The 19,970-nt window shown below is 55.1% G+C and overlaps 5 protein-coding genes across 5 annotated transcripts; 1 reads left to right on the forward strand and 4 right to left on the reverse strand.

Annotated features, from left to right (window-relative positions):
* Window positions 1-157: 157 nt before the first annotated feature.
* F5Z01DRAFT_616010 (armadillo-type protein) lies at window positions 158-3,790 on the forward strand (the record flags this gene model as incomplete). Its single annotated transcript, XM_046260890.1, has 1 exon — window positions 158-3,790. The coding sequence occupies one exon, from the start codon at window positions 158-160 to the stop codon at window positions 3,788-3,790; it is 3,633 nt and encodes a 1,210-aa protein (XP_046121786.1).
* Window positions 3,791-5,905: 2,115 nt separating this feature from the next.
* Window positions 5,906-6,930, reverse strand: F5Z01DRAFT_306948 (uncharacterized protein). Its single transcript, XM_046258914.1, has one exon. It carries the CDS (start codon window positions 6,706-6,708, stop codon window positions 6,091-6,093), a length of 618 nt encoding a protein of 205 aa, XP_046121787.1. The 5' UTR covers window positions 6,709-6,930; the 3' UTR covers window positions 5,906-6,090.
* Window positions 6,931-8,447: 1,517 nt separating this feature from the next.
* Window positions 8,448-10,146, reverse strand: F5Z01DRAFT_307007 (C2H2 finger domain protein FlbC). Its single transcript, XM_046258915.1, has 3 exons — window positions 9,532-10,146; window positions 9,014-9,480; window positions 8,448-8,958 (listed from the first exon to the last, which is right to left on the reverse strand). Exons 1-3 carry the CDS (start codon window positions 9,990-9,992, stop codon window positions 8,831-8,833), a joined length of 1,056 nt encoding a protein of 351 aa, XP_046121788.1. The 5' UTR covers window positions 9,993-10,146; the 3' UTR covers window positions 8,448-8,830.
* A 2,418-nt stretch (window positions 10,147-12,564) lies between these two features.
* On the reverse strand, window positions 12,565-15,105 carry F5Z01DRAFT_644441 (uncharacterized protein). The gene has a single exon (XM_046262770.1). It carries the CDS (start codon window positions 14,566-14,568, stop codon window positions 14,203-14,205), a length of 366 nt encoding a protein of 121 aa, XP_046121789.1. The 5' UTR covers window positions 14,569-15,105; the 3' UTR covers window positions 12,565-14,202.
* Window positions 15,106-15,514: 409 nt separating this feature from the next.
* Window positions 15,515-19,704, reverse strand: F5Z01DRAFT_307061 (cellular morphogenesis protein). Its single transcript, XM_046258916.1, has one exon. The coding sequence runs from the start codon at window positions 19,230-19,232 to the stop codon at window positions 15,549-15,551; it is 3,684 nt and encodes a 1,227-aa protein (XP_046121790.1). The 5' UTR covers window positions 19,233-19,704; the 3' UTR covers window positions 15,515-15,548.
* Between the last annotated feature and the right edge of the window lie 266 nt (window positions 19,705-19,970).

The raw sequence follows: 19,970 nt of genomic DNA on the forward strand, positions 1-19,970 counted from the left end.
GCCGCCAGCTGCAAAGCTTCTCATATGCTGGGGGTTTCAGTTTTACCTACTCCCATATCACCCGTCAACTCCTTCCATGCGCACCACCATCTCGGAGACGGCCACTTGTGATTTGGACGCGGGATGAAGCCGGAAAACTATCACTGATTGAGCCAAGATGTCGGACGCCGAATTCGAGACGATCAGGAGGCTCCAGCAAGAGCGCAACGCGGCCGCCGCAGCCAAGAAGGGTTCGCGGACGTTTGACGATGCGAATCAGCGAACCGACGCAACGAAACAGAAGCTCACGGACAGTGCCGACAATGAGTTGTACGAGCGCGATGGAGGCGACAAATTTGCCGGATATCACACGTCGCTGCCCATGGGCGATGAGGACGACGACATGGCAGAAGGCGACAAAACACATCGGCTTGTCGGCCAGTACACCGCTTCACGCGACATAATTGATGAATTTTCTCGAGGAAATGGCGTTGAGGAGGAGGACATGCTGTCAGGGAGGGGAGAGAAGAGCGGCCGCATCACCGACCGCGAGACGGATTACCAGAAACGACGCTTCAATCGCGTGCTGACGCCCACCCGAGCCGATCCCTTTGCAGAGAATCGCCAAGCCGGTGCCGCTGAAAATGGAGCAGGGTACCGAGATATCATGGAGTCGCGTGACCTTGAGCGTGAGGAGGAGCGTGTGCGCCGAGCGATTGAAGCCAAACAGAATGGGCAACAAGAGAATGGCGATGATGCAAAGCCCATGCTGGAGAATGGAGACAAGGAAAACGGTGATGCAGGCTCGACCGAGGTCGTCGCAGCAGGCCGAAAGCGCAAGAAGCGCTGGGATGTCGCTACCACTGACGAAGCACCCACACCCGACGCTGACGGAGACGCCAAGCCGAAACGCTCGCGATGGGACCAGACACCTGCTGTTGGTGGAGAGGTTGCGAAGAAGCGTTCGCGCTGGGACCAGGCGCCTTCAGCTACACCTATGGGCAACCAAGGCTTAGCCACGCCGGCACCACAGGCAGCACCGGTGTCCATGGCATTTGGTACGGACGTTGGGCGCAACATGCCACTGAGCGACGAGGAGCTGGATGAGCTACTCCCAGGCGAAAACGAAGGATACAAGATCCTCGAGCCACCGCCTGGCTACGCCCCCATCTCGGCCCCAGCCAAGAAGCTCGTGGCCACTCCGGCGCCTCAGTCGGGCTTCATGATGCAGGACCCCGAGCAAACTCGGTTGGGAGGAAAGCCGTTGCCGGCTGAGATTCCTGGGGTTGGCGATTTGCAATTTTTCAAACCCGAGGATATGGCATATTTCGGCAAGCTTACGGACAACTCCGACGAAAACGTGCTCACTGTGGACGAGTTGAAGGAGAGAAAGATCATGAGACTCTTGCTCAAAATCAAGAACGGCACGCCACCGATGCGAAAGACTGCCCTGCGACAAATCACGGACAATGCACGTCAGTTTGGTGCCGGCCCCTTGTTCGACCAGATCCTCCCACTCCTCATGGAAAAGACGCTCGAAGATCAGGAACGACATTTGTTGGTCAAGGTCATTGACCGTATCCTCTACAAGCTCGATGATCTCGTGCGGCCATACGTGCACAAGATTCTGGTCGTTATCGAGCCCTTGCTCATCGACCAGGACTACTACGCCCGTGTTGAAGGTCGTGAGATCATCTCGAATCTCAGCAAAGCTGCCGGCCTCGCTACGATGATCAGCACCATGAGACCAGACATTGACCACGTCGATGAATACGTGCGAAATACAACGGCCAGAGCATTCGCCGTCGTCGCATCAGCCCTGGGTATCCCGGCGCTGCTGCCCTTCTTGCGAGCCGTATGCCGAAGCAAGAAGTCATGGCAGGCCCGCCATACTGGTGTCAAGATTGTGCAGCAAATTCCCATTCTGATGGGCTGCGCAGTCCTGCCGCACCTCAAGGGCCTCGTGGAATGCATTGGGCCCAACCTCAACGACGAGCAGACCAAAGTCCGAACAGTCACAAGTTTGTCGATCGCCGCCCTGGCCGAAGCCTCCAACCCCTACGGTATCGAGAGTTTCGACGATATCCTCAACCCACTGTGGACTGGTGCACGGAAGCAGCGAGGCAAGGGTTTGGCCGGCTTCCTCAAGGCTGTCGGGTTCATCATTCCTCTCATGGACGAGGAGTACGCCAACTACTACACCAGTCAAATTATGGAGATTCTACTTCGAGAGTTTTCTTCACCCGATGAGGAAATGAAAAAGGTTGTTTTGAAGGTGGTGTCACAGTGTGCTGGAACGGAGGGTGTCACGGCGGGATATCTCAAGGAGCACGTCCTCGACGACTTCTTTAAGAGTTTCTGGGTTCGGAGGATGGCACTGGATAAGCGCAACTACCGTCAAGTGGTCGAGACGACTGTCGACATTGGCCAGAAGGTCGGTGTCAGCGAGATTGTGGACCGAATCGTCAACAATTTGAAGGACGAGAGCGAGGCCTATCGCAAGATGACAGTAGAGACGATTGAGAAGATGGTGGCCAGTCTGGGTGCGGCGGACATTGGAGAGGGCCTTGAGGAACGTCTGGTGGACGGCATGCTGCACGCGTTCCAGGAGCAGAGTGTCGAGGACGTCGTTATGCTGAACGGGTTCGGCTCCGTGGTCAATGCCCTGGGCGTGCGCTGCAAGCCCTACCTCCCCCAGATCGCCAGTACTATCCTCTGGCGGCTGAACCACAAGTCCCCGACGGTGCGCCAGCAGGCAGCCGACCTGGTGTCGCGGATTGCCATGGTCATGAAGCAGTGCGGCGAGGATGCGCTGATGGGCAAGGTTAGCATCGTGCTGTACGAGTACCTGGGCGAAGAGTACCCCGAAGTCCTCGGCTCCATCCTTGGCGGTCTCCGTTCAATCGTCACTGTTGTCGGCATCGCCCAGATGCAACCCCCTATCCGCGACCTGCTGCCCAGGTTGACCCCCATCCTTCGCAACCGCCACGAGAAGGTGCAGGAGAACACCATTGACCTGGTCGGGCGTATCGCGGATCGGGGGCCGGAGAGTGTCAACGCCCGAGAGTGGATGCGTATCTGCTTCGAGCTTCTCGACATGCTCAAGGCGCACAAGAAGGGCATCCGACGAGCCGCCAACAACACCTTTGGTTTCATCGCCAAGGCCATTGGCCCCCAGGACGTGCTGGCGACCCTCCTCAACAATTTGCGTGTCCAGGAGCGACAGTCGCGTGTCAACACAGCCGTGGCCATTGGTATCGTGGCCGAGACGTGCGCGCCCTTCACCGTCCTGCCTGCGCTCATGAACGAGTACCGCGTGCCGGAGCTGAATGTGCAGAACGGCGTGCTCAAATCTCTCTCCTTCCTGTTTGAGTACATTGGCGAGATGGCCAAGGACTACGTCTACGCCGTCACGCCTCTGCTCGAGGATGCGCTGATTGACCGTGACCAGGTGCATCGTCAAACCGCCGCCTCCGTCGTCAAGCATATTGCGCTCGGCGTCGTGGGCCTCGGCTGTGAGGACGCGATGATCCATCTGCTCAACCTCCTCTACCCCAACCTCTTTGAGACTAGTCCTCACGTCATCGACCGCATCGTCGAGGCGATTGAAGCCATCCGCGTGGCCGTCGGCCCTGGCGTGGTGATGAACTACGTGTGGGCAGGCCTGTTCCATCCGGCGCGCAAAGTGCGCATCCCCTACTGGAGGCTCTACAACGACGCCTATGTCCAGGCAGCCGATGCCATGGTGCCTTACTATCCAAACCTCGACGAGGACAAGCCGGACAGGCCAGAGCTGGCCATTATCCTGTAAGAGTGGGACGTCTGTCATGTACAAGTTGTACTTTGTTTTCTATCATCTCTTTTGGTTTATGACGGGAAGGGGAGGGGCGCGCCTGGGTTAGACGGGCGGCAAAGCATGTTACACGGCGTTTATAGCTTAATACCACCGAATGTCTACGTTCAACTTTGCTCTCGCCTGGGCTGTTCATGTCGTGGGAGATGGCCTAACACATACCGGCTGAAGTCCAGCCGTAGCAGCCCCGAGCGGATCGCTACCTGGATTTAATTAGAGCTTAGCTAGGCCCAGCCGTCCGTGATGCACATCACTGACTCGAGGCTCGAACTCCGTCGCATAAGCTGCGCTTCACGGTGAAGCTACGCGATTCGACCTTTCCCAATTCACCGGCGTCAAGCTCTGAGCTGGACTTGGTCTAGAAACCATCCTTTCCGCGACGGCCCCGTAGCCAATGTCCTGACATCATCTGCCCTCGAGGCATCGTGGTGACCTGCCCAAGCCAGGCGCATGTCACTTCGGAGTTGTCCCAATGGCACTTTTGGCCGAAGCGTTCAGTTTGAATGCGGCCGACAAAGTCCCGTCACTCACGAGCGTGTACGTACTGCGTGATACGTCGAGGTACAGAACACACATTAGCCGCTGTAGCTCATCGAGGTCCGTGCAAGAAAGAGGATTGTGATGAGACCATGCCACTCTCGCCATGCATCATGGGGCAGGGTTTCACAGGCGACTTCCGTTCGGCACTGTGAGCGGGGGACTACGAAGAGGCGGGGAAATCGAGATAGTAATCTATTTACTACGTACGTACGTACGTGCTGACCGATGTCGTCGTCGTATAGGTTGATGAAGCGCCCTGCTCGTGCGTTGGCGGCGGGGGTGGTGGCAACTTTACTCGCGTCCCATGCGAACGGTCGAGCCAAACGAGGAGACACTCGCCTTGCCAGGCGACTGGTACACATCTCTGCCGCCGCCTACAGAGTGCTGTTAGTTTTGGGGGCTTCCAGGCGGAGATGGCACGCTTAGGAGCTGTGAACCGTGCCCCTTTCCAGCAACAGTGCCAGCCAGAGCTGGGTGGCGCTACGTTCAGACCACATCCGTGACCGGAGCTCCTCCAAACAACAAAGGGACCTTTCGTTCGTCCCTTGTCGTAGCGGGTCACCAATCAATCAAAATGTCCCAGCCAGGGTTCGTGAGGCGTTGGTGGTAGGTCATCAGGGACTGCAGATGCTGGTCGGCCACTCAGCTGCCAACACTGTGCCTATACATTCAGGGATTCCTGGTAGAGCTTGAGGGTTCACAAACAGCTCGCACACCGCAATTGTCGCGTGCTCAATGGCTGGTGCTGTTCGAGTGCGGCACGTGGCTGTATGAGGTAAGGTTCTTGACTCGACATCTCGACATGGACCTCCCAGTTCTCCAACAGTCCAGACACGACGAGAGCCGGTTGACTGCCGGGCGAGAATGCAGCCGGCTGCCTGTGCCAAGCTATGTGATGCTGCACTTCAAAAATCTTAACGTGATGCTGTCTGCACAGCAAGCAGTGCTGAGCCAGAGCGAGTGGCGATTCTCTGTGCTTTGTTTGGTTCGGTACTAATGTATGTGTGATGACGGGACTGGAGTTTAGGCATGCATGGATGACTACGAGCACGCCCCTCCAAGTCTCACTCCGAGAGCCACCAGGGGAGCACAAGCCCATGACGTTGGAGAGAACCCCCTGCCGGGGCCTTGAAGATCCGTAGCCATTGACGTCATTTGAGCACTGCTCCGGGTAGATGTAGCACCGGAACCTCCTCTAGCGCGCTGCACGCTGCACTCACTTTTTTTTTTTTCCAATTCCCGCCCTGTCAAATCCCCTGGCCCTGGTCTGTTTCCCGTGCGCCTGACTTTGATTGGGATAATGGGGATTGGGGGACCTTTTTAAACGAGTGAGGACCGCCTGTTGCAGCAGGTAGCCAACGGCGCTGCACAGGATCAGCACTTGCCTGCATTGGGGAGCTATTGGCAAGTGATGGAACTTGTCAGAGAAGCTACACGCACCGACCGACAAGACAGTTCGACTACGAATGCTCCAAAAAATCTAATAAGGAAACAAACTGAAGCACCGCCCACGAACCGCGTTATCATGAGTCCCATCAAGGCTCCATAAACTCGCAAAGTACTGCGCAGTCTGGTTGGTGTCCTTCTGGGTCCCTTCTCCCAGCACACCCCTTCAGTCCCCGCAGGCAGTTCAGAAGAGCCAATGGCAGACGTTTGCGACTTGCGCCGCGCTCGCCCGCGCCCCCCTCATACAGTGCAGGGCATCACACCATTCCCATTTACAGCAAGACCCTGAAAATCCAGGGGGAAGGGAGTATAGGTGCCTTTGCACTGTGCGGTCGAAACGATCGGCCGGTCACACGCGAACGCATACTGGCTGGGGACAATATATCGTTGCCTGCTGTTACAAGCGTGCGCATACGCGATGAACGAACTGAGGAATGGCCCCTTGTTGCATATTGACTGCATCGTCCAACTCCTAATTGTTCTGTCGCCTGTGGTCGTCGACGTTGCCGTACCCTGTGCCCGTTGCAGCGGCTACCACGTCGAGACGTCATTCCACGTCTCTGCCACGTAGGGGCGGACCATTCTGGCCAACTGGTAAAATCGCGACGCGCTGCAGCGATGCTGGATGGGCTTTGTGCGGCTCCAGTGGTGTCCAGTCCTCCCCTCGAAGAGTGCTGTGGTTCCGAGGGAGTCTCCCTCAATTGTGCCGCGTCAATGTCTGGACATGGCGCCAATGAGCTAGCACTGTAGGTAATGGCGCGGATGGTACTAAATACTGTGTGCCGTATCAGTGCCGGTGGTGGCGTAAGAAGGCCAGCCAAATCTTGAACGCGCCAGCAATGCTCGTCAGCTGCTACTGCTCGAAGAGAAGAAAACTCCAGAACGCGCATTTCTCTGCATTGGAAAATATGCTTAAATCGTCTCGCAAAATAAGGACTGCGTCATCGTGTGTAAGAGTAGCATCGCCTTGGCTCTGGGCTCGATGCCAAGAACGCTCATCCCGTCCGTTGCAGGTTGTCAAACTTACAGCGTGCTCTCGCCAAGAGGTAGATCGATCTCGACTCGACGATCTGGAGATTGTCGACAACGTTTATTTCGACCGCAGGCCAAGAATGACGATCTCCCGTCTAATACCTCCCATATAACATGCTCGTCTTCTATTGAACAGTACGCCATTCCAGGCATATCTGATTGCAACTCAGGACACGCGACACTCTCTCTGCCTGGAATCTTGGGCGAAGTTCGAAGTACCTTGGTCTATTTTTTTCTGGAAATTGGCCACCCGCCTACGCAAGCCCGCGCCACTGGAGTGTACGCAGAAAATGGGTGCAAATCAATCAATCTGAATCATCTGCGCCTCCCACGGCGTCGACTTATCATGGCCATGGTTATTAACACCACGGTGCGAGGTGGACGGGGACGCTATCCGGCCTGTCGAGCCTTGCGCTATCTCCTTCATCGGGTAGCTTCCTCTTTCAAGACACAAGTAATAAATTAAAGTACCTACGTACCTTCTGTACGGCCAGGCCGCGGGTGCGAGTATGTATGCATGAGACTTATTACTGTTGAGCCTGGTGATCAGCATATCGTCGAGGGAGGACTGCACAGCTCGTGCTTTCATGTTGTTAACCAGACACCAACTACCATACCAGCAATCGTTTGCGACAGCAATGTACTTGAGCTGGATTCACTGCCGACTCACTGTAAATATATTAATTACTTACCTAGTTAACCAATGGCTACGTACTACTTCTCTAGTTGCAAAGAGGGGCTCAATCAGTCTCCGCGAACCTCAGCAAAGTGATGCGATGTGGTGCGCACTCCGTATCTGATGCAACCCCTCCCTCTCCTGCCCCCCTCCCACCCCCTGGCCGCCCCCCCACAAAGCTTGTCCAGTCTTGACAACGGGCCTTATGGTAATTGAATCCCCGTGCGGAAATGATGCGCAATTTCTGAAACAACCCGGCCCGTTCTTGCTCGGGCAAAGGATCGGCGTCCCAGTCCTTTCCTCCCAAACGTCCTCCGGAGTCTGTCTGATCTCCTCCATCCATTCAGCCAGCTGGTTGGACCCCCCTTGTATGGGCTTTCGCCAGTGCCAATCGGCGCTGCCGTGGCGTGCTGCAGCAACCTGCTCCTGGAGCCAGGCTTGCGTGGCCATGCCTCGTGTTTCCTTTCGGGCAGGAGGCAAAGTATCAAGATCGGTCTGCTTGCTGGCTGCTGGCTGCTGGCTGCTGGCTGATGGGTAAATGGCGGTGGACCCGGGGTACCATGGCGTGAATACGTAGTTGTTACCCTGTCATGCAAGAGGCAGATGTTGCGGGCCGCAATGGGCGCATGGGAAAGTTGAAATGCCGTTTTCCCTTCCCTTCCCTTGTTGGCATTGTCACACGAATGTCGAGCGCATGTTCAGGGTACCAAAGTATGGTTGGTAGTGCTGAATTCGTCCTTCAGCATTGGGTATCGTGACTGTCGTCAAACTCAAAAGTAGTAGTAATAGTACAGCAATAACGCCTCATCAGTCCCAGCTGCCCGTGCGCGACGAACTGATGCAAATCTCTCCTTCATATCCCTTTCCCGAGCCACGAATTACCCTCTGAATGAACTCCCCAAACGCCTGTCTTGCAAGGGTATATCGCCGTGTCCTCAAGGCTGTTCCTGGCAAAAGGTTTCACCTAGGGTGCCATTCTTCCCCCTCCCAGTGATGTGTTGTATCACAGGGCCATACGAGGCCTCTAACAGTCATTGACTCGTAATAAATGTCGCGAAATTCGACCGTACCGCTGCAGTTGCCTGCTCTATGCGCGTTGTACAAGATATTGTCAAGATCCAGCCGTTGTGTGTGCGGCCAAGGTGGCAGCTATAGTTCTGGGCCGAAAGAAGGACCAGTACGAACCGGGTCAGTGAATCCAGCACCGACCAAAAAGCCAGTTGATGCAAAGTCGCCATCATCTCGTCCCTGCGAGCATGTCCTGAACAGTCGCTGGACGTGCAGGGTTGTGGCATCCAGGGCGCTCACTCCGAGTGGTGATCCTCGGACCCAACCTCGGAATGAGCCTCACCCCGATGAACCTTGCGGTGACGGCGCAGGTTTGAGACGACTGAGAAGTGACGTCCACAACCCTCAACCTCGCAGGCAAATGCTGCACATGTTAGCGTCAATGCCTCGCTTTCTGTGGGTTATGTGGGTGTGCTTACGCTTCTCGCCAGTGTGGCTGTACATGTGCGTCTGCAGCGAGCTAGGCCTCGTGAAACGCTTCTCGCAGACCTTGCACTTGTGCTTCTTCTGCGTGCCCGACGACACCTTGGAGCTGAACTGGCCCATCATGGATTGCGGAGCGGGTGGCAGGCCAGCACCCATCAACCCCTGAGGGCGGGGTAGTGTCCGCGATCCCATTGACGACTCGATGTCGGAGCCTGCGGTTGAGTAGTCGGACACTGAGTCGCCGCCATAGTAGGAGCTGAAGTTGCCGCTGGAGGAGATAGAAGAGCTGGTCGAGTGTGTGGATGGGAAGCCATAGGAATCAACAGACGAGCGGTCGCTCCGGGCGGGACCGTAGATGTTTCTCGGTGTCTCTTGGCTCATGGCGAGCATGCCGTGGCTGGCATCGAGAGCATCGGCGAAGCCACGACGCTCATGATCTTGCTGCTGTTGTTGAAGACTTCTGGTTGCACATAAGTACGAATATTGCACAGGGATCGATCATGCTACTCACGTGCTGGGATATTTGCGATCTGCCTCGCCTACCATGCCAAAGGAGGGACGCACACCGGTGGGCGTGTATCCCATGGCATCGTACTGAGCAGCCGTCGGTGTGAAATGGCTGCCATGCACTGGGGAGGCCGAAGAGGCGTAGCTGGTTTCCGTGCCATAGTGAGTGGATGTGGGTGGCACTCGGTTCATACTCATCATGTCGGCGGAGGAGCCAACAGGCAGAGAGCCATATGTGGTTGGCCGAGGCGCGGGGGGTTTGCCGGCCATCATGTTTGGGTTGAGAGGTGGCGGTTGCTGCTGGCTACCGATGAATGTGCTGTTGCTGCTCGGTGGTGGGTGAGAGGCGGAGATGGAGGAAGACCACGGATTCGAGAAAGCCGGCGCATGGCTGTGGTGATGTGCGTAGTCGAGGTTCATCGTGGGCCCGAACCTTTGCTGTGCCGAGTCCAGGGTCATGGTCATGTTCTGTGTGATGTGCGGGCAGGATGTTGGCCAAGACCTTGTGCCCAGGGATGTGTTGTATAAGACTTTGTTTGAGTGAGGTGCTGCTGATCTGGTCTGGTTTGCTGGTGAGGTGAAGTTGAGCCCAGGCGTGCGTTGCAGCGAGGCCAAGACAAGAGAAGGTTGGTTGATAACCTGTGCAAGAGCGGTGATCAATGCGAGATGTCAATCAATGGGAAAAGCCAAGAGTTGAAAGATGAGAATGCGGAACCTTGAGTCTGGAGATAGAATGGAGAGTCTTGGTCAAGACCAGGTGGGATCAGCGACGTCTTAAGTGCCCAGCCTCTGGGGGCCCGTGGATTGACATACTTGGGGTGAGTCTGGGAGGCAGATTGCGCTGCGACAGGCGGCCCAGTGGGTGGCCAGTGGGTGGCCAGTGGGTGGCCAGTGGGTGGCCCAGTGGGTGGCCCAGTGGTTGCAGGCGCGCTGGAGCCCTGGGGGGCAGCACCTCCAGGGGGTGGAATAGCAATGATGGCGTGCCGAGCGCGGTTTAGATGATCGGCAAGCTGGTGTCCTGTTTGCGAAGGCCGCAGCGACAAGGGTCCGGAGCGATGAGGTAGTGGTCGGTCGGAGGCCAGCTACGTGCGTGCGCATACTGTACAGACGGTACGGTACCGTGCACGGAGGTGTTCCAGTCGCTCCACCACGCGCGCGCCGCGCACCCCACGCACGCCGCTCAGTCCAACTTGTTGCTAATGGGCGCCTGCTGCTGTCATCACTCGAATCCAGGGGCAAACCGGAAGCCTCGAGTGAGTAATTAGGGCCAGAGCTGCCGGTCTCCAAAGGAAAAACGGCCGATGGCCGACGCCTGGTGGCGGACCAACGGCGTTGCGTGCAAAAGAGACGGCATCAGGAGCTCAACGTGTATCCATGGACGTCAAGTTCGCGTGTCTGCTCTCCCGATCCAAAGTCTCGGGTTCAACCATTGAGTCTTGGCTATCCGTACGTATATCCGTAGCTCAGCTGTCATTCTCAGTCCCAATGTTTTGTGGAAATTGAGAAACACAAGACGCAAAATGCCAGCAATAGAGATCCGCGCTGTGATGATGTCGACAGGTACTTTGGGCCCAGTCGAGTACTGCAGTACTTATCCAAACAGTGTGGGGCGTCGAGGTAGTGTCAACCCGCAGGGGCGTGAGAGTAACATCCGGGATGGGAAACTGGGGCATAGTAGCAGGGACAGGGCTTCTCGAGTGGCATATCAGCATTCAGCACCTCACCTCAGGTCCTCTCCTTGCTGGGGGCTGACTTCGAGACGACTCGTTCACTGCAGCCGCCAAAAGATCGGGGCTGTAGCTGCCCCTGGCTGTCCCAGCTAGGCCGCAAGAGTGCTCGTAATGATTTGTATGTCGAAGATTGGACGTAGGTTAGGAGTGGACGATTGAGTTGATGAAAGACCAGCGAGGTCGGATGTTTTTCTTGTGCCGCAAATTAAAGTAGTGATCGGATTCGAGATCACCCGGCAGTTGAGCGTGGCTGAAGTAGGATCGAGTGCTTGGCTTGCGGTGGACGTCCTCAGGGCTGCAGGGTCTGCGTGAAAACGCTCGTCCGTGCCGCCGCCACTTTGGGGAGCAATACTATCACGCCGCCGCCACTGAGGCTTTGCGCGAATCCAAATCGGCGATAGTAACAAACGAACGAGAGATTTCTCCGCTCGACATTGTGCGAAGCATGGTACTTGTATTCCATTGCAACAAGGCAATTACTGGATGTTTCCTCCAGTCTGATTCGCTAGTGGAACACTCTGGGCGAATACTGTAGGTCGACTCGACGTTTTTGGTGGATTGTATTCACCTGTCAATGGATACGTTGTCGAAAGCCCAGATAAACAACCCTATGTTAGGATATACAGATAGTGAGGCTCAATCGCGGGTCGCTGTCGTGCTTCATTACGAAGGATCCGAGGCCTTGTGAGGACCCTTATTGTCGGGTGTAATTGACGTTGCACTCTAGTCGATTGCGGATGAAACTGACGTCGGTGCTAGTCCTGGGACGCTGCGCAACGGACTTTACCGCGAAACAGCGCTGGGCGCTCGTGTTCCCATGCTCTCGGGCCCCTGGCTCCCCAGAAAAGCCAAGATTGCGGGCTGCAAGGGTGCCTGTCGAAAGCATTGGGTTCGTGTGATCACGAAGGAATCCGGATGGACAAGGACGAAATGCTACAGGCCAGCACCGAGCAGGGTAGCACAGTCAACCTTTCAGCTCGAGGAAGACTGGATCCGCCAGTAATTACTTCATCCATTCATTATGAGTCGCCATATTTCCAGCCCGTTATCAACAAGCAAAGCAGGACTGGACGATCCGTCCAATTGCACGTGTGAATCTACTCGTAGTGTTGTTCAGTCCTTTTCCTTCCAAAATTGCACTAATAGAGTTGGGAGGAGCCAGTGCGAATATCTAAGCGCAGTTTAGCGTCCTTACCCGCAGCCGCGACGAAGGATCCCCTGTCGCCCATTCCCTCAGACTGTGCGGGCGAGGTCGGCGTTAACTTGTCCCACTGTTCTTCTCCCATGGTGTCCTTTGCAAAGTCGATGTCGGTTCTTTCTTCTCCATGAGAGCCACGCTATGTACAAAAGGATATGTATTCATTACAATCTAATTCGGAGCAACCCACCACATGCCCCATGGCCCCTCGAACCGTCGTCAGGCCTCTGCAACGGCTTCAATTCATCAAGCGTGGCGAATCGGATACTTGTACGCTGCCAGGCTCCCAGGACCCAGCGGGCACGCACCCATATTGTTGCTGACGCGGCATTGCTCTTCGGGCGTGTGATTCAGCCATCTCGTCGCATCAGGACTCCTGCTAGTCTTACAACCGCTCTTTAATTACTGTGCCCAGAGCATGGGCTGGCTTGCCAAGACGTCAAAAAAGAGTGGCTCAATCTCATCGCGCATCAGTCTAAGCAGTTCGGGATTAGCTGCCCTCACCTAGGACTGGCGCCGGCAGACGTGATTTGACCCTACCTCCAGGAGGGGACATCACTGCAGCTGGGAGCCTAGCGTGTTGAGGGCCTTGAGGCCGCCCTCTCTAGATGGTAACTTGACAGAGAACAAAGTCCATATCATTCACACGCAAGTTGTTGTGGCATTATTAGCAGGTGGCTGATGCGAAGTAGGTGCGCTTTGCAGCAACGTCCCGCCGCTTGCAAACGCTCTACTCCATACCAACGCTCTACAAATCCAACGATTCGGTCTTCTAAATGCACACGTTGGTCGTGGAACCAGTAGCAGCTGCGTGTTCACACGACATTGCGTAGCTCTAGGTCCGAGCGCATACGTTCATGTGCTGCTACAAGTACACTTCACTTGATATGAATCTTGCGTAGCGGCCCTTTCTCAGGAAGCTAACACAATGCATTTCCACTTACACGTTGCTGTTCATGGCTATGATCGTCATCATCACCATGTTCATCCCCCACATGCCCGCCCAATTTTGAAGACTACAGATGAAACGACGAAGCATGTCGATCACTTGTTCCAGGTGCCAGCAGAATCGCGTTCTATCGCGGCCAACAACGGCATCACCGCCTGTTGCCTACCCGGCGTCACCGTCGGGCTTCGACGAAAGTCAGTTGTCGTCACTGCCTCATCCTTTGACAGCATGTGTGGACCTCTGGCATGCAGGGCTTACTAACTGCAGCAAAAGTCCTGCCAGGCCGTCTTCAGCGCCGCAGCGTGAAAATGCAAAGACATCCGCATCGAACAGGCCGAAGCCAACAACACCTGAAGTCCATCCAGTAATGCACACACGATGGCATTTGAAATTGCAATGGGTAGATGCTTCACGCGTTTGGTAGCCCCAAGGCTCTTGGATGCTGCGTCAAATTACCGAGACACGGTCCCAGGATTTACACACCAGCCTAACAGTATCTTGGGCTTGCCGCCATACAAACAACCCACAACATCAAAGAGCTGCACGCGTCAAAGGGTACAAAGTATCTTGGTCGTGCTGACTGACACGCGACATCACCATTTGTAGACGGCCAGGGTCGCGAAGCTTTGGCCCTGATCAGCAACTCATGATGGCCTTTAGCAGTACGTATTACCCGCACGCCCTCCGCATCGTCATGCAGAGTCGAATTTAACCTCCAATGCCAAGGGGCAGCCCGGAAAGCTTGGCTCAGACAGCTCCCGTTCCACCACACGTCAGCCAGCTTGAAACCTGGTGACGTCAAAGAACAACATTGACCAACTCACAAATCCACAGCTCACACACAGACGCATGCGAGGAACATGTCGCAGACACACATGGCCTCGGTGCTTTACAAGAACCTTTATTTGCTGAGCAGCCGCGATTTGCACCCCGTAGGAGATGAGCAATCAGTGCCTGCCGATCCACGTCAACAGTACGTAATTTGCAGAGAGGCGAAGAAGACACGCAGATCCGTGCATGTATGCATGCAGTCCTTCTCAGCATCAACGTTGCTCTCTGGCAGTATCGACTTGTTCTGCCCGTCAAGATGCCCTCAACCCAATGTATCACACCGAGCGACAAGCATGCAGCGCAGAAGCCACGACCGCAGATACGCCGAGACATGGCAGATGATCCCGTCCCACGCCCGACATTCTGTCGCAAAGATGCGTGCTCATGCTTAGCATGTCACTGTGTCTCATGCTCTGCTTGCAAAACACTCTTACGGTCTTTGTCTGGCAAGTTGTCATTGTTGTTCTGATCCTTGAGGAGAGAATTACAGCTTTGCCATGTCTAACTCATGCACGCGGTCCGTGGAAGAGACCAAGAACTACTAACTGCTAACCAACTCCCGGTGCTAACGTCGCTCCACGCGAACAGATCAATCTCACTCTGTTAGCCGCCGCGGCCGACGCCTTTCCCGTCCGCTCATTCCACTGCCGCTCGACTGGCATGTAACGAGGCGAGGGGACTTTTGGTAGCCTGGCTCGACAAGTGTGGATGACGAGACGTCCCGCGAGTGGCGTCAAGCTTTCCTACACAGACAATGTGGCATCCACGCGCCCATGGCTTTCTAGTCGGATCCGGCAGCTTGGAGCTACGACGTACTAGTATGCCGAGGTCACAAAGTTGCGAGCATCACCTCACTGAAAACCGGTCCAAGTATTTAGTACCCATCTGGCAGGTAAATAGTGTTGAGCTACCATAGTTGAGCTACATGTAGGCTTGAGACGCAGTACAAGCATTGATGATCCCATCCGTCCACGTCCGCTCCAAATTTGCATCTCGTCAGTCAGTCCATGGGAGACAGCGAGGCCTTGAAATGAAACACAAGTAGGAAAAACATCGAAAAAGAGAGTTCACCGCTGCACACAAAGATGCACGGAGTTAATGTGTTAGACATTACTGACAATGGTGTCCGTAGCCTTGTAAATCAAAGGGAAAAAATCAAGGCGATCGGGTATGTAGCGGTCCTGAAAACCAGAGTCGCTTTTCGAGGCTTCCTTCCCCGGAACCTCCTGGGTTCAGTGAAGTAATTCCGTAACGCCATCCTTTCCAAACGCCAAACGCAATGCACATAATTAACCGTAACAGTCGTCGAGTGGTTATACCTGGGGTGCGCCGGAACGGCCTCTTCCGAGAGATTGGAAGAGCTCCCCCGGCGGGACCCGTATGATGCCACTGCCTCGATCGTACATCGAGGTTGGTGCGGGAGTATAGCCCTCACGACGCTTGCGTAAGCGGTCAAGAACGATGCCGGCCACCACAATGAGCAGAATGATGCCGAGTGAGATGGCCAAACCAATCAGAACGACGAAGCCCAGGGCCATATGGCTTTTCCCGCTGGAGAAGAAGTTGTCCTTCTGCGAAAAAATCTTGGCAATCATGCTCGGGTCGCCGTTGGAGCTGGTGGTGATGGCATATGGCTGAAAGTGCGTGCCGTTGTAGATAGCTGCTGATGCCATGCCGAAATCCGGGAGTTGGAGAGAGCCGGTGAGCATCAGCACTTCCTTGTTGTTCAGGAGGTCGTTCTTGTCGTGTCCCTCTGTTGTTGAGAAAACTTGCAGACTGTGGATCACCGTTTCCGACCCCAGTGAGTGTTTGGCAGTTTGCCATTTGTCGCCATCGTATTTCATCAGAAACAGTGAGCTGTCCTCAGTGCTAACACCAGCGACCCAGATTTGATCACTGTCGCTTGAGCCTGGTGTCATCACTTGGACAGGGCCGGGCACAGAGTCAGCGGAAGGAAACGGCTCCCAGGCTTCGTCATCGGGTTTGTACACTGCCAGAGGAACGTGTCCAGTGGTATTCTGCAAGTCCCCTCCGACGATCAAAGTCTTCTTGTCAGACCACATCAGACTGTACACATCTCCGCCCACGTTGCTACCGGGGCGGATCCACTGAGACGAGTCGACGTTGTAAAGACAGATTCCTGGGCAGTCCAGAGCACCTGCTCTGGTGAAGGACCCTCCGACGAAGATGTCAGAGTCTCGATCGGGTCGTGTACTTATGGCAGCAACTGTTGCATTCGCCCCAGTAATCGAGGGCGGTTGCACACCGAAAGCTTTTGATTCGAGGTTATAGGCAACGATGCCGCCGATTTCTTTGTCGTCGACAGTGCCACTGACTCGGCCGCCGGCGTACAATGTCTTCCCACTGACTTCGACCGCGATGAAGCTCGAGTCGGCAGAGATGCCGCTGCCGAGGCCGGAGATCGAATCCTTATCATTGGCGTCGATGATGACGAGGTTGTTAATTGTCTCGCCTTTGGATGGCTGGACAGTAAAGTGGCCAGCTAGGATCGTCAGGTTGAAATCGTCGTCGTCAAAGAATGTTCCAGTCAGGACACCGGCCGTGGAGTCATCGGAAAAGAGATCCCGGCGTCTGTTTTGCGATGAAGACGATGCAGCGGGAGATCCGAGTGTCAGCGGAAACTGGCCTAAACCATTGTCGTTCAGCGTCACTGCACCGTTGGCCCCGACTTGAGCAGAAGATATCGAGCCCGCATACAGAGGGTCAGCATCTGGTATGTCCAGGAGGCTTGTGGTGAGCTTGCCACTGTAAATCGGGGTTGATCCTCCAACGTTTTGGAGCCAGTTCTTTTCCGACGGCATCCAGATGGCAAGCCCATTCACCGTTATGGAATCGTTGTCTTCGAAGCTGTTGATCTCAGTGAAAGATCCGGAGAAAGCAATCGCATTTTCCGTTTTGTCATCCGTGAGGTTGACTTGGAAAGGTACAACGTGCTGGACCCTGCCGTTCACACCACCACCGAGCGGGCTCCAGCTGTCGTCCTTGACATTGTAGACGGCAACGTGCTCTAGACTTTTGCTGCCATCGTCTTGAGACTTTGTAAAATCACCTCCAGCATACAGTTGACCATCGTTGCTGTACATGCTGAGCACCTGACTGTTCAGTCCGCCGTTGAGATTGCGCACTTTATCGTCACTTGTGATAGCGACGATATTTTCATGGTCGGCTGAAGTGAAGTTGCCACCAATAAACATCATGTCGTCGTGGGCTACAAGAGTCTTGACGCCCGTGTTCTCGTCGAAAGAGGCCCCAAGCTCGTTCACGGGGAAGTCCGCAAAGTCGGATGGATCCACATCCGCATTGCTGGGATTATAGTCGAAGAGGCCATTGAGCCCACCAGTCGAATTGATCAACAGAAACCCGACTCTCTGGGCAACGATGATCTGGTCATTGATATCTTCCCCTTCGAAAGGCGACAGTGTGACAGTGGGCTGGAAGCTATCCGAGGTCTTTTCAATGTAGCCAAAATAGATCTGGTCGTACTTGTCGTAGTTGTTGGTCTGGTACAAGACGCGGCTGAAATCTGCGTCGTCCCGACTTGAGGACATGGTACCGGTCACGTTGACACGACCTCTGCGATCACAGGTTTCGTCGGGGGCGCAGCCAGGAGTGTACATGTTGACAGAGTAGTTACCGGACTCAATGATATTCGGAACGAAGACGACCTTGGCCGAGTCGGAAGCGGTATCGCCGAGTTCTGCTGTGAGATATTTCGAGCTGCTCTGTAGTGACGGTGACTCACGCCAGGGGCCGGTGGTTGTCGCGTTAGCTGGATGCTGGATCCCACCGCAAGATGGTTCGTTGAAGTCATTGACGGCGTATGCAAATATATCATCCTGGAAAAGCTCGATGCCAGCAAGGCCGGCGCCAGACCCATACCACTCCGATATGGCGATTTGAAACCTGTTCATTCCGACCTTGTTGACAAAGTGAAAGTCCTGATACTTGACGTCAGCATCGTTGCTGAGAGGGCATTCGCTGGTGCAGGTCCTGTTTTCCCCGGAAGCAGGGTCGATGTAGGTAAGGTTCATGATCCCGTTGATGGGGAAGGCGAGAAAGCGAAAGGTCTTAGTACCACGGCCGTCCTGACCAGCGTTCCACAGCCTGAGCTTCGTAGGCTCGAAGCCGAAACCAAAGTCTGCCTCCCAGAACCCAGGTGTGTTGTCCTGGACTAGCCAAGTTCCTCCATCTTCCGAGCCTCCCGCACAAACAATGTCCTGTGGGTTGCCGTTGTCGGAGGCGCTATTTATAGCGGTGATATTTGCAGTTGACAAGTTAATCGCTTGGCCGTCGGGTTCGCGAGGCGTACTGGCATTGCCCAAGCCTGTGAAGCTGCCTCCAAATATGATGTGGCCACTTGAGGACTTGGAGATGGCTTCGACAGGTCCATTGAATCCGGCGAAAGGCAGGTTGGTCCAGCCTTGGTCGGCGTACCAGGCAATCGCATTTCTCGAGGCGGCTCCACTGAAGCTTCCCCCGACATAGACCGTGTCTCTGTCATTGTCGCAATAGAGAGCGTTGACTTCGCCTTTGAGCCCGTCAAGTGGGCTGACACTCCCTGTCTCGGGGTTGTAGAGAGCAGCGGCAGTTGACTCGATGCCGTCCAGGCTCGTAAAGTTTCCGCCTATGACCACACCCTGCAGTTTCCCGTTACTGAGCGCGAACGTGCACATTGCGCGTATCGAAGCATCCGCCGATACTATGGATGTGAGCGCGCCATTTGGAAGCATGCCCAGTAGGGACTCGCTTCCATTGCGGCTGGGAGGCCTGCCATTCTGGCCTTCGTACTCGTACAAGGAGATGCCATTGAAATCACCCGCAACACCAATTCGTCCGAGATCTGAGAGGTCGAGATTTGCTGATGGTGCAGGTTCGAAGGTGAGAGAGTTTGCTGCCAGAGGTGCCCACGCGGCGAAGGCAGCTAGTCCAAGTCCAAGGCGCTTCGCCGCATAGCGCGGTCCTCGTTGTATTCGCATCGTTGTCGCGTCAAATCCTCGATGAAGTTATGACTGCGTTGCTCGAAGCTGGCCGCCTGTCAAAGCAGGTGTCGAATGGGGCTCCAAGCGTCACAGAACTGTCGAGTGGCGTCCAGTCGTTCAGCAGAGGACCATGGCAACGGCAGGAATTTAACAACGGGTGGTGAGGAATTCTGGATCAACGTGGGACCGTAGGGGCGGCGGTCTCGAGAATCGATAGTAGTGAAAAAGAGCGTGTCGAAAGTCGGTCGGTGAAAAGGATGAAAGGAGTGTGTGGTGCTACGTGACACGCAATCGACTAATTACCGCGAGCTCAGTCGGTCCTGAGAGCGTCGTCGGGATCGCGTCGATGAGCGTCGCGTGGTTGAAAGTGACGGTGGAAAGAACGAATGGCGTCAAGCTCAGCAGAGGCTGGAAGTTGGAACTTGGGTGAGGATGGGCTAGACAACGAGCGACTGGAGCAAGAGTCGTGCACTGCCTGCCGGAGATTGGTGGAGCCAAGAATTGAGGGAAATTGGCTTTGACGTCGGGGTGTGAGAAAGAGGCCACTAATCCACAACAAGTTAGTCGCGCTAATCTTTCAAGATCTCAAAGGCAATCGTGGTCCTTAGTGTAGCTTCGAGATTGGTCATAAACTAATAATACAAGTCTGTTGACGAGAAAAGGTTCAATCATTCGACTTCAAGTAGCAAAGCCGGGGCTAAGTCATGCATTCGCTTTGGGGAGGGGGCTGGCGTA

Source organism: Emericellopsis atlantica (genome assembly GCF_019669845.1).
Source record: "Emericellopsis atlantica unplaced genomic scaffold F5Z01scaffold_3, whole genome shotgun sequence".
Lineage (NCBI taxonomy): Eukaryota > Fungi > Ascomycota > Sordariomycetes > Hypocreales > Bionectriaceae > Emericellopsis > Emericellopsis atlantica.

Bases quoted from the DNA above. Each gene is read 5' to 3' on its own strand.
- F5Z01DRAFT_306948 (XM_046258914.1), bottom strand. From the start codon at position 6,708: ATGCGCGTTCTGGAGTTTTCTTCTCTTCGAGCAGTAGCAGCTGACGAG.
- F5Z01DRAFT_307007 (XM_046258915.1), bottom strand. From the start codon at position 9,992: ATGACCATGACCCTGGACTCGGCACAGCAAAGGTTCGGGCCCACGATG. The intron at 9,481-9,531 runs GTGAGTAGCATG...ATGTGCAACCAG, and splicing joins GATCGCAAATATCCCAGCAC to AAGTCTTCAACAACAGCAGC. The intron at 8,959-9,013 runs GTAAGCACACCC...TAACATGTGCAG, and splicing joins CAGCCACACTGGCGAGAAGC to CATTTGCCTGCGAGGTTGAG.
- F5Z01DRAFT_644441 (XM_046262770.1), bottom strand. From the start codon at position 14,568: ATGTCTCGGCGTATCTGCGGTCGTGGCTTCTGCGCTGCATGCTTGTCG.
- F5Z01DRAFT_307061 (XM_046258916.1), bottom strand. From the start codon at position 19,232: ATGCGAATACAACGAGGACCGCGCTATGCGGCGAAGCGCCTTGGACTT.